The sequence below is a fragment of the Chiloscyllium plagiosum genome, unplaced genomic scaffold (assembly GCF_037043375.1).
Source record: "Chiloscyllium plagiosum isolate Xiang-an unplaced genomic scaffold, Cpla_swu_hap1 HiC_scaffold_33, whole genome shotgun sequence".
NCBI lineage: Eukaryota > Metazoa > Chordata > Chondrichthyes > Orectolobiformes > Hemiscylliidae > Chiloscyllium > Chiloscyllium plagiosum.
The window spans coordinates 14,713,647-14,730,835 of record NW_028270171.1 but is presented as its reverse complement, the minus strand read 5'-3'; the positions used below and the strand labels follow the sequence as shown (position 1 = coordinate 14,730,835).

The 17,189-nt window shown below is 45.0% G+C and overlaps 1 protein-coding gene across 3 annotated transcripts in view; it reads left to right on the top strand.

Annotated features, from left to right (window-relative positions):
• LOC122541977 (BAR/IMD domain-containing adapter protein 2-like 2) overlaps positions 1 to 17,189 on the top strand; it is a 73,240-nt gene that overhangs the window by 17,997 nt on the left and 38,054 nt on the right. Inside the window, exons 3-6 of one of the 3 annotated variants that reach the window (XM_043679272.2) lie at positions 1,273 to 1,359; positions 6,746 to 6,807; positions 10,141 to 10,212; positions 11,829 to 11,945. In XM_043679272.2, the coding sequence (XP_043535207.2) occupies positions 1,273 to 1,359; positions 6,746 to 6,807; positions 10,141 to 10,212; positions 11,829 to 11,945 (338 nt within the window). The remainder of the gene's footprint in view (positions 1 to 1,272; positions 1,360 to 6,745; positions 6,808 to 10,140; positions 10,213 to 11,828; positions 11,946 to 17,189) is intronic. The other 2 variants (XM_087978299.1, XM_087978298.1) reach the window with 2 other exon arrangements.

Here is a 17,189-nt window from a genome sequence, read left to right as displayed (position 1 = left end):
GTAGAGGGCACATTTTTAAGGTGAGAGGAGAGAGATTTTAAAAAGATTTGAGCTGCAATCTTTTACATAGAGGGTGGTCCGTGTGTGGAATGAACTTACTGAGTAGGTGGTGGATGCGGCACAATTACAACATTTAAAAGACACTTGGATAAGTATATGAATAGGAAAGGTTTGGAGGGATAAGGGCCAAGCTCAGGCAGGTGGATCTATTTAATTTGGGATTAGGTTCAGCATGGGCTGGTCGGACTGAATGGTCTGTTTCCATGCTGTATGACTCTAGGACTATGACTCTATGGAGGAGGTGTATCTTTTACAGTCCCTTCTCAAAGCACAACTGTGTAATGCACTTCAGTTACAAACACTTTCACACAATTAAAAAATACAGAGGATGAGATGTGGAACTAAGATGAGGATAATTTATTTTTGCTCAGAAGGTGGTGAATTTTTTGTTTTGGAATTTTATGTTACGGGGGATGCGGAGGCTCAGTCTTTGAGCAAGTTTAAGGTAGAGATTGATAGATTTCTGATTCTTGGTGTTCGACAGGCTTACAGGGTAAAAGACATTGAAGTGGATAATCAGCCACAATTACTTTAAATGGTAGACTAAACTTGATGGGCTGAAGGGCTTATTCCTCTTCCTAAATTATTACATGCCTCTGGGCAGGTGGGGCTTGAACCCAGGCCTACAGGAAGGGATACTACCCACTGCACCACGATGTTGATTATTTCAGGTTTTCTCTAGAACTGAGGCAGGGCTAGATTTTGTTCCAGAGGCCATCATTTGGCAAAGTTTTACCACACTGCTTTTTCTAAACAACCTCTTCAAAGATGTTATTACACATCACTGGAACAGGAGGGATTTGAACCCAGGGCACTCGGTCCTGGGGTAGAAACTCTTTCGCTACGCCACAGGAGGGCCTCTGCTTGATGTTTTTTCCCCGTTTTTTCTTCTTCTTCTGACATGGGTCGGCCATGTTTTTTTTTTAATTAACCCATTTTTCCAAACAATCTGTACAAGCATGTCATCACACACCTCTGGATAAAGTGGGACTTGAATCCGGGTCTTCTCAATTGATTTTTAGAGTTAAATAAAACAATGGCCCTCACCTGAGGGGTGGCACGACTCTTTAAATGATGGATATTGCCCGCTATTTTGCAGCCATGGCTGGGAAAAGGTTCAACGTTCTGCTTGTATCCACATCGGTCATTTTTATCAAACCCCCCCTTTTCGAAAGATCTTTATCTTATTGTCTTCTCAACCCTCTTTTCCAGTGTTGGTCACTGCAGCTAATGATTACTTCACTGCTGTCGAGAAATTTGGCGCACAGGCCTTACAGACTTCCACATCACAGACACTGGGTAAGTATCAAAATCCTCGGAGAATTTGGGCTTTTCCCTGGTCTCCCCTGAGCTAGGCTGACCACCGCTCTTGCGGCGGGGAAACAGGGAAGCTCTCGTCTCCGGGAAAGATCGGTGGTGTTTGGTTTGTTCAGTATTCGTCCGAGTCTAGAACCGTCAAGTTGCATGTTTCATTTGTTAACCAGACCAGACCGCCTCGAAAATATTTTAGCAAGGTAGCTTACACCCTAACTTTTTCCCATTTTAAAGGTAGATGTGCTGTGCTGTGTTCCAGATGCAATTCGATTGGCCACACTATTCAATGTTAATCTCACCCCACCACCAAAAAGATATTTGCTTCCCCACCCCTGTCCACTTTCCGCAGGGGCTGTTCATTTCACGACTCCCTCGTCAGCTCTGCACCCACCCACCAAGTTCTCCACCACACCCAGTACCTTTCCCTGCAACTGCAGGGGGTATAACACCTGACCCCACACCTCCCCTCTCACCTCCAACCCAAAACCCTAAACAATCCTTCCAGGTCGGACAGGGGTTCACCTGCCCGACACCCAACCTTGCTGCTGATGTGGTCTCCTGTATATCATGAAGACCAAAAGCAATTCCGGGACAGATTCGTGGATCACGCATCAATGTCTCTTCTTGGCCTCCTCTACTGTGAGGTCAAACAGAAACTGGAGGAACAACACCTAATATTTCGCCTTTCGTCAGCTTCAAAATCCCTCCTCCCCCAACCTTATCCCATGTCCAGCCCTCCCCCTCCTCCTCACCTCGCTGAACTGCCCTAATCTCTCCGACTTCCTATTCACCTATTTCTCCACGCTTCCCACTGACCAATTGCAACAATCCCCGACCTGCGTCTACCTATCACCATCCCAACTACCCTTCCCCCAGCCCCTCTATTTACTTCTGGGCTCCCTCCCCTTCCCCAGTCCTGATGAACGGTTTCAGTTGACTCTCCTGCTGTCTGACCTGCTGTGCTTTTCCAGCTTCATATCTACCGAAAATTTACTCAAACACTATCGTTAAAATACAACCAAAGATAGAGGAATTTGAAATAACTTAATACTGTTGGAAATCATAACAGAATAATAGATACAGTAACTATTACTAATTAACCATTCTAGTATGGTAATATTCCATAAGCACACCCCTCAGAAAAGCAGATTTTGTCTCACGTGCAATCCTGCTGGGGGTTCTGTCTTAGGGGAAGAGAACCCCCAGATTTTGGCTGTCATCAGGAGTTGGAAATATAGCTTCCACTTCTTCAGGCCCTAACCCTAACCCTAACCCTAACCACAAAAGCAACTACCGAAAGCTAAACCTAAAAAAAAGAGTAGAAATCCTGGCCTGTGAGAGCTGGCCACACCCAGCCAGGCTGCTTCTATTGTTCCAACTTCACAAAAGAAAACACTCCAAGGCCTCACAAGCTGTTTTTTGCCTCTCCAAGTAGATAGCTCTGCACTTCTGTCTTAAAACCTCTCTTCAAAAAAAAACCTGGACAAAATAACCTCTCAAAGTCACAGCATCATCACACATTGTCAGTGAATCTTGGACCAGAGTCAAAACGTGTAGTGCTGGAAAAGCACAGCCAGTCAGGCAGTGTCTGAGGAGCAGGAGAGTCGACGTTTTGAACATAAGCTTTTCATTGGGAATGTGTTCGTCAGGAATCACACATTCCCTAAGAACTATATCCATCTCCTTCTTAAAATATTTAACATTTTGGCATCAAACACTTTCTGTGGGAGACAATTCCACAGGCTCCCCACTCTCCAGGTGAAGTCATTTCTTTCTCAACTCTGAGTGGGTTTTAAATCATGTCATTCACTTTTCTGTCTGATCACTACATCGTTACAGCACAGAATGAGGCTATTCAGCCCTTCGGGGCTGTAACAGTTTGATGACCCCAATCCCCTTTTTTTTCCCCCATATTTCCACACCATTCCTACCTAAACAAAGTGACTATGACAGGCTGAGAGGGTCTACACCTTGACTAACGTTACTTAACACCTGCCATTAAAGTTTCCTTTGGAACATATCCACGTTTGTTGGCCACGGTCACTAACTTGAGTCACAATGCAGCCCCAAAGGGGGAGCCATAGTCAGACGGAACGGTGGTCAGTGGGTACTCAGCAATTCCTCAGGCCATTCCTAATGAAGGGCTTTTGCCTGAAACATCGATTTTTCCTGCTCCTCGGATGCTGCCTGATCTGCTGTGCTTTTCCAGCACCACTGTAACCTAGACTCTGATCTCCAGCATCTGCAGTCCTCACTTTCGCCTAACTCCTCAGGCCAACCAACCTACAAGAGGCTGTGTGTAAAATTCCCCTTACTGTGCGAGATGGAAACCCCAGAAACATCGGACTGAACACTGTAGCTCGACTATTTACGAGAGAAAACTTTGCCAAGTGCTTTGACTTGGACCTTTGTTTCCACACTACAATAATCACATGTTGCTAGGTAACGATATCATGTTATCTGGCCTGAGGGTACAAGGATAGGATGGGAGAAAGAATCAGAGACTCATAAAATGTGTTCATTGTGATAGTTCCTTATCTCCCACAGGGGACATAAAGTATAAAACAACAGTTTCCTTACTCTTTGCTTTCTGTGGATCATGCGCATGAGGTGTAATAAGCTGCAGGCTTCAGTCTTCTCATAGCATACGGTGAAACCAGAAGCAGTAGTAGGCCATTGGTCCTTCCAGCTCGTCCCACTATTCAATATGATTTATTTATTATTCGATATTATATTATGGGATAAAGGCAGCGCTGGCCAGGTCAGCATTTATCACCCAGAGGGCAGTTAAGAGTCAACCACATAACAGTGGTTAGCACTGTTGCCTCACAGCGCCAGAGACCCGGGTTCAATTCCCGCCTCAGGCGACTGACTGTGTGGAGTTTGCACGTTCTCCCCGTGTCTGCGTGGGTTTCCTCCGGTTGCTCCGGTTTCCTCCCACAATCCAAAAAAAATGTGCAGGTTAGGCAAATTGGCCATGCTAAATTGCCCATAGTGTTAGGAGAAGGGTAAATGTAGGGGAATGGGTCTGGGTGGGTTACGCTTCGGCGGGTCGGTGTGGACTTGTTGGGCCGAAGGGCCTGTTTCCACACTGTAAGTAATCTAATCTAATCTAATCACATTGCTGTGGGTCTGGAGTCACATGTAGGCCAGATAAGGATGGCTGATTCCTTCCCTAAAGGGTATTAGTGTCAGGATTTTCCCAACATCAATTCATGGTCACCATTAGGACTTTAATTGAATTCAAATTCCATCGTCTAACATAGCAGGATTTCAACCCAGGTCCCCAGAACATTATCCTGAGTCTCTGGATTAACAGTTCAGTGATAATACCACTAGGTCATCGCCTGCCCACAAGGCTGATACTTTAACTCAGCGACATTATCCCAATTTCCTTCCATATCCTTTGATGCCATTAAAACTGGATTGGTTTCCTTCTTGATACAACCAGTGACCCACCCTCTGGGGTCGAGAATTCCTCGAGTTGAGTAAACTCTGAGTGATGAAATATTTCCTTGTCTCAGTCCAAGTGTGGGGCATCTGGTTTTTCACAGTTCAGTGACAATGAGCTGAATCCTAGTGGAAATGCGTCTTTGGTGCTTGAGAGGGGGTTCATTATTCAACTCTTTGCAGCCTCCCCAGCCCTGCACATCATGCATTCCACACCAGCACATCTTACGTAGTTGTGGCGCCTGGTCTGAGAACAGTCACTGTCCAGTACAAAAAATGACTGTTGTTAACAAAGCCACAATGCTTTGTTGTCAAGTGAGCACAGAGTAATTTTTCAATTACTGTTGCCAGACTTAGCTTGTCTTTTGTTTTATAGGATTTGTAAATAAATGAATTTTGTTATTCATTCATGGGATGTGGGCATCATTGGCTATTGCTAGCATTTATTGCACATCCCCAATTGTCCAGAGGGAGATTAAGAGTTGCTGTGGGTGTGGAGTCACATGTAGACCAGACCAGGCAAGGATGGCAGATTTCTTCCCTAAAGGACATTAGTGAACCAGATGGGTTTTCTAACAACTGGCAATGGGTCCATGGTCATCATTAGAATTGATTCCTTTAGCCCTAAGAACAATATCTATCTTCTTCTTGAAAGCATTCAACGTTCTGGCCTTAACTACTTTATGTGGTGGAGAATTCCACAGGCTCCCTACTCTCTGGGTGAAGATGTTTCTCCTCATCTTGGTCCTAAATGTATCCTTAAACTGCGACCCCTGGTTCTGGATTCCTCAGTAATTTCCCTGAGTCAGTTCTGAAGGAGAGCCACTTGACCCAAAACGTTAACTCTGAGTTCTCTCTACAGATGCTGCCAGACCTGCTGAGCTTTTCCAGCAACTTCTGTTTTTGTTTCTGGTTTACAGCGTCCGCAGTTCATTTGGTTTTTATTGCAGTTGATGGTATTCCCATCTGACTGCTGCCCTTTGACCTTCTGGATGGAAGTGGTCGTGGGTTTGGAAGGTGCCGTCTGAGGATCTTTGATGAACTTCTACAGTGAATCTTATAGATAGACACTGCTGCTACTCAGCATCGGTGGTAGAGGGAGTGGATGCTTGTGAATGTGGTGCTAATCAAGCGGGCTGTTTTGTCCTGGATGGTGTCAAGCTTCTTGAGTGTTGTTGGAGCTGCACCCATCCAGGTAAGTGGGGAATATTCCATCACACTCCTGACTTGTGCCTTGTAGATAGTGAACAGGCTTTGGGGAGTCAGGAGGTGCGTTACTCGCTGTAGAATTCCAAGCCTCTGGCCTGCTCTTGCATTGTTTATATGGCAAATCCATTCCCTTCAGTTTCTGGTGAATGGGAACTCTGTTCTACACAATACAAGCAGGGTGGGTCCAGAACACTATGGGCCTCAATTAAAAACAGATACAAGTTAAACTGGTAAAAGTTCACTTCTGTCAGATATTAGGAAGAACACAACAAAAACAAACAATAACAATTTGCATTTATATAACCACTTTAACCTGGTAAAACATCCCTAAGTTGCTTCACAGCTGGCTACAAAACACATATAGCAAACAAACTTCGGAGCTCAGCGAGCAAGTCAACACCTTCCTGACCAACATATTAGGCTAAGTGAGCAATGCTCTTTGCATGTTGCTTGACTTTAAGGACCGTGGTAATATGAAACCCGGCAATCGACATTTTGAAAGGTCTTCACGGTTAGATGGTGGAGGGAAATGTGTTAGGTTCATCGAGGATACTGCTGCTACCATAATGGGAGGACCACAACGTGCCAGGACTGTGTGGGCTGCAAGGCTTCCTCCAATTGCTTTTACCTTCTAATGTTTTAATTAATTTCAAAGCAGGTCCTTATTCCTCAGTAATTTGATTTTCTTGTTTATTCTCCTGTCATTGTTAAGGTCAGGTGTTGTTACAGATGACGGATACTCAGAGGCAACTCAGCAACAACCTGGAAGTAATTGTAAGTACTTCCTCTTTGCAGTGAGACTAAATTTTAGGTTACACAGATCCCTCCCTCAACACACACACACATACACACACAAGCACACTCTCTCTCTCTCTCCACCCCAAAGTCAGTACTGCACTCAGGCTGCCAACCTGGTGCTCATGTCTCCTGAGTGGACCTTCTGCCTCTACGCATCCTATTCAATCACTCCATTGAATCTCTTCCCCTTCCAGCCTCCCTGTTCTGAAGGCATGGACTCCACATGCATTAGGCTGTTGGGAATTCTGCAAAGCCATCAGTTATTCTGGGATTGGATTGTTGGCTGGGACTGAGAACCAGCCAGGAGTCCGTGGGATAGAGGGAAAGGATCTAATTAAAAGGAGTAGCTGATCCGCAATCTTTGGATCCACCATTTTTACATTAACTATTGCAACCCTGCCTTTGACCAATCACGTAGGCATCAGATTAAATTGGTGATGTTTCCTAACCATTCATCAAGACTTGTGGGCCCAAACACTAGCTGTTCCACCATGAAAGGAATCACAGACCAGGTGACCTCTGGCCGACCAGCCCTCCCAGACAGCGCCCATTTCAATTCCCCCAACCACTCCCTTCCCATCATGACCATCCTAGGCCTCCTCCATTGCCTAAACAAACCACAGCTCCCATTGGAGAAACTCCACCTTATCTTCCGCTTCAGCACCCTATAGCCCAGAGGATTCAACATTGAGTTCTCCAATTTCAAATAACCTCCATCCCTATCCCCTGACTCCCTTCCCAGCCCCTTCCCACTCCCTTCCACTCCTTCTGCAACCAACCGGATTCAGTCCTCCCATTGACCAACCAGGTTGTACCCTCTACCTGTCTTCACCTATCGCCACTTTACCACTGCCGCCACCTCCCCCCACACCCATCCCCCAGTCCTGAAGAAGGGTTACATCTGAAACATCGATTTCTCTATCTACAGGCTTGTTATGTTCTTCCAGCCTCCTGCCTGTCTACTTTGGGTGCATCTAAAGCAGGGTAACTGGATATACACTGAGGGCAACTTCTCTTACCCTGATTCAGGACAACCTAAGCTAAATGGTGGCACCTTTATACCGAACAGTGTCAGCTCAGGCAAAGAACTCTTACAATGGGATAAAGATACTAATGAATATTTTCATAGTGGTTAAATATTGAACAATTTAAATACCTTTCAAATAAAGTTACAACCTCTTGTATTTATTTGTATACTGAAATGTTCATAATTCTGCAGTCTTTTATGATTTTATACTTTATTTTATTGTACAGATTGGCTATAACTGTTGTTAGGATCGAGACTGGAAGGAGCACATTAAACTTTCTCTAGCTCTCGTACTCCACATGTATGAGACTTGGGGTTTTGAAGGACCATGGGAAAATGCAGATGGTGCAGATTCTCTGGAGATACCTGGATTTTTTATTTTTGTGACCAGTGGGAGTGCCACAAAGATTGCAGCCGGGTCCACTACTTTTCATCATTTATTTCATTGATTTGAATGTGAACATTGAAGGTATAGTTAGTAAGTTTGTAGTTGACGCTAAAATTGGAGGTGTTGTGCATAACGAAGAAGGTCACCTCAGAGTTCAACGGGATCTTGATCAGACGGGCCAATGGGCTGAGGAGTGGCAGACAGAGTTTAATATAGATAAATGCGAGGTGCTGCATTTTGGAAAATCAAATCAGATAGGGCTTATGCACTTAATGGTAAGGTCCTAGGGAGTGTGGCTGAACAAAGAGATCTTGAAGGTTCATAGTTCCTTGAAAGTGGAGTCACAGGTAGATAAGATAGTGGAGAAGATGTTTGGTATGCTTTCCTTTATTGGTCAGAGTATTAAGTACAGGAGTTGGGAGGTGAAGGGCTTCCTGATAAATGGCTTATGCCTGAAACGTCAATTCTCCTGATCCTTGGATTATGCCTGACCTGCTGTGCTTTTCCAGCACCACACTCTCGACTATAGGAGTTAGGAGGTCATGTTGCAGCTGTACAGGACATTGGTTAGGCCATTGTTGGAATAATGCGTGCAATTTTAGTCTCCATCCAACAAAAGAATGTTGTGAAACTTGAAAGGGCTCAGTAAAGATTTACAAGGATGTTACCAGGGTTGGAGTGTTTGAGCTATAGGGAGAGGCTGAATATCCTGGGGCTGTTTTCCCTGGAGCGTCAGAGGCTGAGGGGTGACCTGATAGAGGTTTATAAAATCATGAGGAGCATGGATAGGGTGAATAGGCAGTCTTTTTCCCTGGGGTGGTGGAGTCCAGAACCAGAGGGCATAGGTTTAGGGTGAGAGGGGAAAGATTTGAAAGGGACTTAAGGGGCAACTTTTTCACACAAAGTGTGGTGCGTGTATGGAATGAGCTGCCAGAGGAAGTGGTGGAGGCTGGTACAGTTACAACATTTAAAATGCATCTGGATGGATATGTGAATAGGAAGGGTTTAGAGCGTTATTGGCCAAGTGCTGGCAAATGGGACTAGATTAATTTAGGATATCTGGTCGGCATGGGCGATTTAGACCATAGAGGTGTACGGCACGGTCTGTTTCTGTGCCGTACACCTCTATGATTCTTTGAAGGTCTTCACCAACCTATATGCTGAATTTTCATATCGATATCAATTCTTCATATTGTCATGGCAACTCTGAAATTATCTGTTTATCTATGTGCCTACACCCATCTCTCTATCTGAGTGATCAGCCAATCTGCCCAGACTTAAACAGTGCTAGGGTTCAATTCCAGCCTCAGGTGACTGTCAGTGTGGAGTTTGTGCATTCTCCCTGTGTCTGCGTGGGTTTCCTCCTGGTACTCCGGATCCCTCCCACAATCCAAAGATGAGCAGGTTTGGTGGATTGGCCATGCTAAATTATCCTGCATTGTCCAGTGATGTGCAGGCTAGGTGGATTAGCCATGGGAAATGCAGGGCTAGAGGGATAGGGTGGGGTTCTGTGTCTGGGAGGGATGCTCTTTGGAGGGTTGGTGCAGACTCAGTGGGCTGAATCTGTACTGTAGGGATTCTATGATTCAGTGGGGAAGGAAACCTTACCTGTGGCCTACATGTGCCTCCAGACCCAGAGCAATGTGGCTGACTCTTAACTGTGATTAGGAATTGGCAATAAATGCAGACCCAGCCACATCCCATGATTACATGTTTAAAAGAAAGGCACTCATTATTTACACTATTCATTCAATTCTGTGAAGTTTTTTAACCAAATGCCATTTTTGAAGGATCATTGAGTCATGCGACATCCTGTATGCAATGCTCCAATACTGTTGACGTTTGAGCTTCACAACTGGCTCAGTGTTCTAACATATAATGTTTACTTTCACAGTTTCGGAGGTTCAATGATGATCTCCTTCGGGAAATGGACCGTAATACACAGTTGGACATGAAGTATATAAGTGTGAGTAACTGTGAGAGACCTCCTGCATTTAAGAGTCTTTCACTGTGGGGACTGTGCCAGCTGTGTAGGAGTGCTGGCTGATCTCACCCCAAACTTCAACTCTTATGGATCAAGGCGAAGACACGGAATACCGTGTTTTGGGGAGTTTTGTCCGGAAAGGAGTCTTTGCTTTTGACTGTCGTACGGTTTTAATGTTAGGATTCAGTTTTCTGAAGCTTAACTCTCAATGGCTAGAGGTCTGGATAAGCCATAGAACCACAGAAAGTTACAGCACAGCAAGAGGCCCTTTGGCCCATCAGGTCTGTGTTAGGTGAATGGACAGTCTGCCCATTTTAATTCCAATTTTCAACATTAGGTCCATAGCCCTGCAGGTTGGAGGGCTTCAGATGGTCACCTCAACCACTGAACTGGGTGGTGAACTTCAGACACCTCCAGCCTTGAGGTGAAGATGTTTATCCTCATGTCCCCGTTAATCCTTCCACTGATCACCTTTATCATAGAATCCCTACAGTGTAGAAACAGGCCATTTGGTCCAACCAGTCCACACCAACCCTCTGAAGAGTATCCCACCCAGAACCATTCCTCTATCCTAATACTCTACACTTTCCCTGACTAATGCACCTAACCCACACATCCCTGAACACTATGGACAATATAGCCTGCCCAATCCACCTTAACTTGTACAACTTTTGACTGTGGTGGGAAACTGGAGCACTCAGAGGAAACCCAAGCAGGGAAGAATGTGCAAACTCCACACAGACAGTCACCCGAGGCTGGAATTGAACCTGGGTCCCTGGTGCTTTGAGGCAGCAGTGCTAACCACTGAGCCACCGTGCCACCCCCAATGAGTTACCGTGCCCCTATTGGCCCCTCGGATGATGACCTCGCCTCTCGAGGACTTCCCTGCCCACTCTATCCATTAAGCCCCTCATTGCTTTGGAGACCTCAATCTCCCTCAGTCTCCTTTGTCCCAAGGAAAATGATCCTCATCTGTAAAACAAAATAAGCAAGTGACAGCCCCCTAAAGATCACACCACTCATTTTGAATAAATCAGTCAAATGGAATTAAATGAAACAGAGAGGTGACATCCCCTTAAGAGGGCACTCAAACCAAACAAAAGTCTCAGAAAGGAAACAAAATAAAATTTGCTTTTGAGTGTTGGTTCTACACAGTCATGGGTGCAACTCTGTCCTTTTTTGTGGAGACAGTGAGGGCTGCAGATGCTAAAGATCAGAGTCGAAGAGTGTGGCGCTGGAAAAGCCGGTCAGGCAGCATCCGAGGACCAGGAGAATTGACATTTCGGGCATAAGCCCTTCTTCAGGAACTGATGCCTGAAACATCGATTCTCCTGCTCCTCGGATGCTGCCTGACTGGCTGTGCTTTTCCAGCACCAAACTCTTCGACTCCTTATATGTGCCCCAAATACTTAATTAAACAACTTTATTCAACCGCATGTTCCCGCCAATGACAAAGTCCAGATCGTAGGGGATGCAGGGTTTACTCCTGGGGGCAACCCTTTACGTGAGAATGTCTGCCGTAGACTCTACCATTTTGCTTCTGGAACAATCCAGTTCTGTGAGCAAAAATAACAAATGGTTCTTCTTGTTCTCTGTAGGAAAGCAAACATCGATTTGAAATGGAACATAGGAACCGGATTGAGGTTCTGAGTGGGGCGAATGCTGAGCTCCAGCGATTGGACAGAATGAGGAGCTCACAGACCAGGGACATGCAGGTGACTGAGCGAACAATAGTGTATGTTCTGATAAACTTCATGTTTTCGAGACAGTATGTAGGGCAAAAGTCAACAGGTTGAACTTGCACAGTTAATGTTTCTGAGGGATTGCTGGGTTATAACAACAGTGAAGATTTCATATTAATTTTCTAACTTCTCTCTATGTTATAGCATTAAGAACTATGAAGAACATAGAACAACATGGGACAGGAACAGGCCCTTCGGCTGACAATGTTACACCAAATTAAACTAATCCCTTCTGCCTGCCCTTGGTCCATATCCCTCCATTCCTTGCATATTCATGAGCTTATCTAAAAGCCCCTTAAATGCCCCGATTGTATCTGCCCCCATCACCACTCCTGGCAGCACATTCCAGACACCTACCGCCCTCTATGTAAAATACTTGCTCCTCACATCTACTTTAAACTTTCACCCTCTCACTTAAATGCTTGCCCCCTAGTTTTAGATATTTCAACTCTGGGAAAAAGATTCTAACCATGAACCCCTATCTGTGCATCTCATAATTTTATAGACTTCTATCAAGTCTGCCCTCAGCTTCCTTCCTGAGGAAGGGCTTATGCCCGAAACATCGATTCTCCTGTTCCTTGGATGCTGCCTGACCTGCTGCGCATTTCCAGCAACACATTTTCTGCCCTCAGCTTCTGCCAGAGAAAACAACCTTAGTTTTTCTAGCCTCTCCTTATAGCTCATACCCTCTAATCCAGGCAGCATCCTGGTAAACCTCTTCTGCAACATCTCCAAAGCCTACAACATATATTTCATCCAATGCAGTTTGAATATACTTGATAACACAATGAGTTTGCGGGCAGGTTCTGGTGGAGTGTGATTATCATTGAACGAATAACCCAGTCTATTGTTCCCCGAATTGATGGTCCTCCAGGTGCAGTCGATGTCTGTCTCAGTGTGCGTCCGGGGGAACAGACTGTAGAACACAGAGTCAAAACCTTTCAAGACAGCATTGTAGGTCTTGTAACAACAACTACTTGCATTTATGTGAAGCCTTTCAGGACAGTATTGTTGACCCGGGCTGCACTGCCTTTTGTGTAGCAGTGGGATTTGAGGTCCTTTGTGTGTTTCAGCAGTTTGCTTATCCTTCTTTGTCAGGGCTGTTGGAGCTTATTTGCGCACTATTCTGAAAGGAGCTGAGCTAATCTGGAGAATCGATCACTGATTTTGAGATTGTTGATTAATTTATTGATGTTTGGCTAAGGTCTGCCAATTGACTCGCCCAATTTTGTCAGTGGAATTTTGTCAACAGGTATAGGGTAATACTGCGTAAGGTGATTTGTCCCTAATAACTGGATGTTGAGGCATCTATCATTACATTGCTCAAGAGTCTTCAACCCAAACAGCTGACAAAGCTTAACTGGATAAAGGACAAAACCCATTGTGACGAACCCCAGAAAATTTGAGCATGAGTTGGACAGAGACAAGGGAAGCAACCCTGACTCAATGAGTTGAGTTAATGAATGGACTTAGCTGAATAAATTAACAAAAAGGATCATGGAATCCCGACAGTGCAGCAAGAGGCCATTTGGCCCGTCAGGTCTGCAATGATCCTCTGAAGAGCACCCCACTTCATCTGCTTAACCCTGTGTTTACCTTGACTAATTCACCTAACCTCTATATCCCTGGACTCTACAGGATGATTTGGCATGGATAATCCACCTGACCTGCACATCTTTGGATTGTGGGAGGAAACCGGAGCACCCGGCAGAAACCCTCACAGACACGGGGAGAATGTACAAACTCCACACAGATAGTCACCCGAAGCTGGAATCAAACCCGGGTCCCTGGCGCTGGGAGGCTGCAGTGCTCCCCACTGAAGCACTGTGCCACTCTAGAGCTAGTATTCTTCCCATCAACTTGTCTGCAGAACTGTTGGGTAATGATTGTTGTTTAAAGTTATAGTTCTGAAGTTTCCTCCCACAATTCAAGGATGTGCAGTTTAGGTGGCACGGTGGCTCAGTGGTTAGCACTGCTGCCTCACAGCGCCAGGGACCCAGGTTCAATTCCTGCCTCGAGCAACTGTCTGTGTGGAGTTTGCACATTCTCCCCGTGTCTGTGTGGGTTTCTTCCAGGTGCTCCGGTTTCCTCCCACAATCCAAAGATGTGCAGTTTAGGTTAATTGACCATGCTAAATTGCCCGTAGTGTTAGGTGTAGGGGAATTGGTCTGGCTGAGTTGCTCTTCGGAGGGTTGGTGTGGACATGTTGGGCCGAAGGGCTTGTAGGGAATCTAATCTAACCTATCCATGCCAAATCATCCTGTAGAGTTCTGAAGGGGTTCACATTGGCTCCACCCATTCTACTGATGTCGCCCACAGTCTGTAAGTAGGGTCAAGGAGTTCTACTACAGCTTTCAGAGGGAGCAGATGTATCTGCACCAGCTCCTAAAGTCCTGGTTGCTATGCCTGACTGAAATTAGTTGCATTCATTGTTACTATGCAATGCATCGTCTGTCAATACTTTCTAGTGAAGTATCTGCTATCAGAGGAGGTGAGGGCCCAGTGGTCTTATCACTGGGCTGTTAACTCAGAGACTCAGGTCGTGTCCGGGGGGGCCGAGTTTGAATCTTATCAGAGCAGATGGTGGGATTTGAATTCAGTTAAAAAAAAACTTTAATTAAGAAACATAGAATTTCTCCAGTGTGGAAACTGGCCCTTCGGCCCACCAAGTCCACACTTACCCTCGGAAGAGTAACCTACCCAGACCTATTCCCCTGCCCCATTACTCTACATTTACCCCTGACTAATGCACCTAACTGACACATCCCTGGATACTATGGGGCAATTTAGCCTGGCCAATTCACCCTTAACCTGTACATCTTTGTATTGTGGGAGGAAACCCATGCAGATACAGGAAGAATGTGCAAACTCCACACACACTGTCTAATGATGACCATGAACTGGAACATAGAACATTACAGGGCAGTGTAGGCCCTTCGGCCCTGTTGCACCGACCTGTGAAACCAATCCGAAGCCCCTTCACCCTTCTAAGTTCCAATACGATTAGACTCAATCTCTCCTCGTAAGCTGATTTATGATGATCAGGAAAACACCATCTAGTTCAGTAGTTCCCTTTAGAGAAGGAAATTGCCATTCTACATGTGACTCCAGATGCACAGCGATGTGTTTGATTTTTATGGGTGATTCAGGATGGAGTAATAAATACTAGCCCAGCCTGTGACACACGCATCCTGTGGATGAATTAAAAAAAAATAATGATAGGTAGACCCAAGGTAAAGCAAGGGTAAAGGATGATTGGTGACAGGGAAACAACCTCAGACTACCTACCGCCAGTACCACATACTGCTGGAGATGGTAAATAGCACAAAACATGAGGAATGGTCAGCAGGGATAATATCACATGGTTGCAACAGTACCTCACTGACTCTTGTCATGAAAAAAATCCCCAAAAGACCCAGAAGGAAATGGATGTAGGTTTGTTCGCTGAGCTGGAAGGTTCATTTCCAGATATTTCGTCACCCTACTAGGTAACATTTTCAGTGGGCCTCTGTTTGGGTTGCTTTGGTTTGGTGATGTCAATTCCTGTGGTGACATCATTTCCTGCGGTGATGTCATTTCCGGTTCTGTTTCTCAGAGGGTGATAGATCAACAAACATATTGAGTTAGACTCCATCTACCATCCCCTGAAAAAAAGAACTGGAAATGATGTCACCACAGGAAATGACATCACCAAACCAAAGAAACCCAAACATATAAATAGAAAGCAGGAATTATCAACAGTGCTTCACCCGGAGTCCCACTGAAGATGTTACCTAGTGGGGTGACGAAATGTCTGGAAATAAACCATCCAGCTCAGCGAGCAAACCTACATCCAGAACCTCAACCTGAGCTACAAATCTTCTCAAAACTCGCTAAAACCCAGAAGAAAACAAAACAATTGAAGCAAGTGAGTTTTCCACTTTAAGAGCATTGCCATTTTAACAAGACACAGTCAGTTAGCAGTGGAAGCACGGTTACTGTCAGGGAAAGAGAGCAATGTCTCTGGAAGCAGCAAAAAAAAACCAAGCTCAGCACTCCCAAGAAAAAACTTCATTCAGAAACTGGCAAGAAGGCCTGGGCGTGAGTGTGGACCAGGGACAGAGAGAGAGAAGCAAGTCACGTTTTGAAAATGCGGACGCCTCAGTGAGGGAGGGGCTGTGCGGAGCAACAGAATATAAATTTGTCGATCCCTCAGGAAAAAGGGGATGACTTGGTGATAATCGATGCGAAGAGCTGGAAAAGGGAAAGCAAAGGAGAGTAAAAGAGAGTTCTCACCTCTCGCAGTGATCATCACCAACATTAAGGCACAGCTGCAAAAGACAGAAAAGAAAATAAATTTCATTTGTTTGGAGGTGGGAGGGGTGAGGGAGGCTACAGAATCAGAACTTATTTCAGTTGAAAACAAATACATTGAAGTAAATCTAGTGAAACAGTTTAACAGAGGAAGAAAGGAATAAATAGATATCTATGATGTGGTCTAATGTCATCCTCCCATGATAACTCTCTATTCCTTCATATCCCTGGCTGACATTTGGCTATAGTTTGTCAAATGCTGACCTTGTCAATGATGTCCACATGAAAACGTTTGTGGTATTATTATCTTCACCTCCTGCAAGGTAAACCTACCCAAACATATTCACAAAATCCCAACATTCAACCCATCAAGTCCACAACAACCTTCCAAAGAGCATCCCACCCAGACCCACACCCCTACCCTATATTTCCCATGGCTAACCCGCCCTGCCTGCACACTATGAGAAGTTTAGCATGGCCAATCCATCCAACCTGCGCATCTTTGGACTGTGGGAGGAAACCTACAAAGACACATAGAGAATGTACAAATGTCACACATTCCCCCAAGGCTGGGATTGAACCGGGGTCACTGGTGTTGTGAGGCAGCATTGCGAATCACTGAGCCACCTTTACAAGTGTAAAACCTCTTCTCGTCAGATTGTAAAAGGAGCTTAGTCAACTTTATCAACTATACATTGGGAACCTTATTGAAATGTCCCCCCAGCCCACGTAAGGATTTTCCAATCAGTAAAAGTATCTTAGAGTACAATATATTATCAGAGAAACAACCTCTGTTTTCAGTTTACCAATATCTTAACTTACGAATTCTAAATTATCCGTGTGATCTTGTAAGGTTGTAAGTATGAGGCTAAAACTCTTTTATAATTGCTTATGAATATTTACTGTATTTGCCGTTCAGCTGGT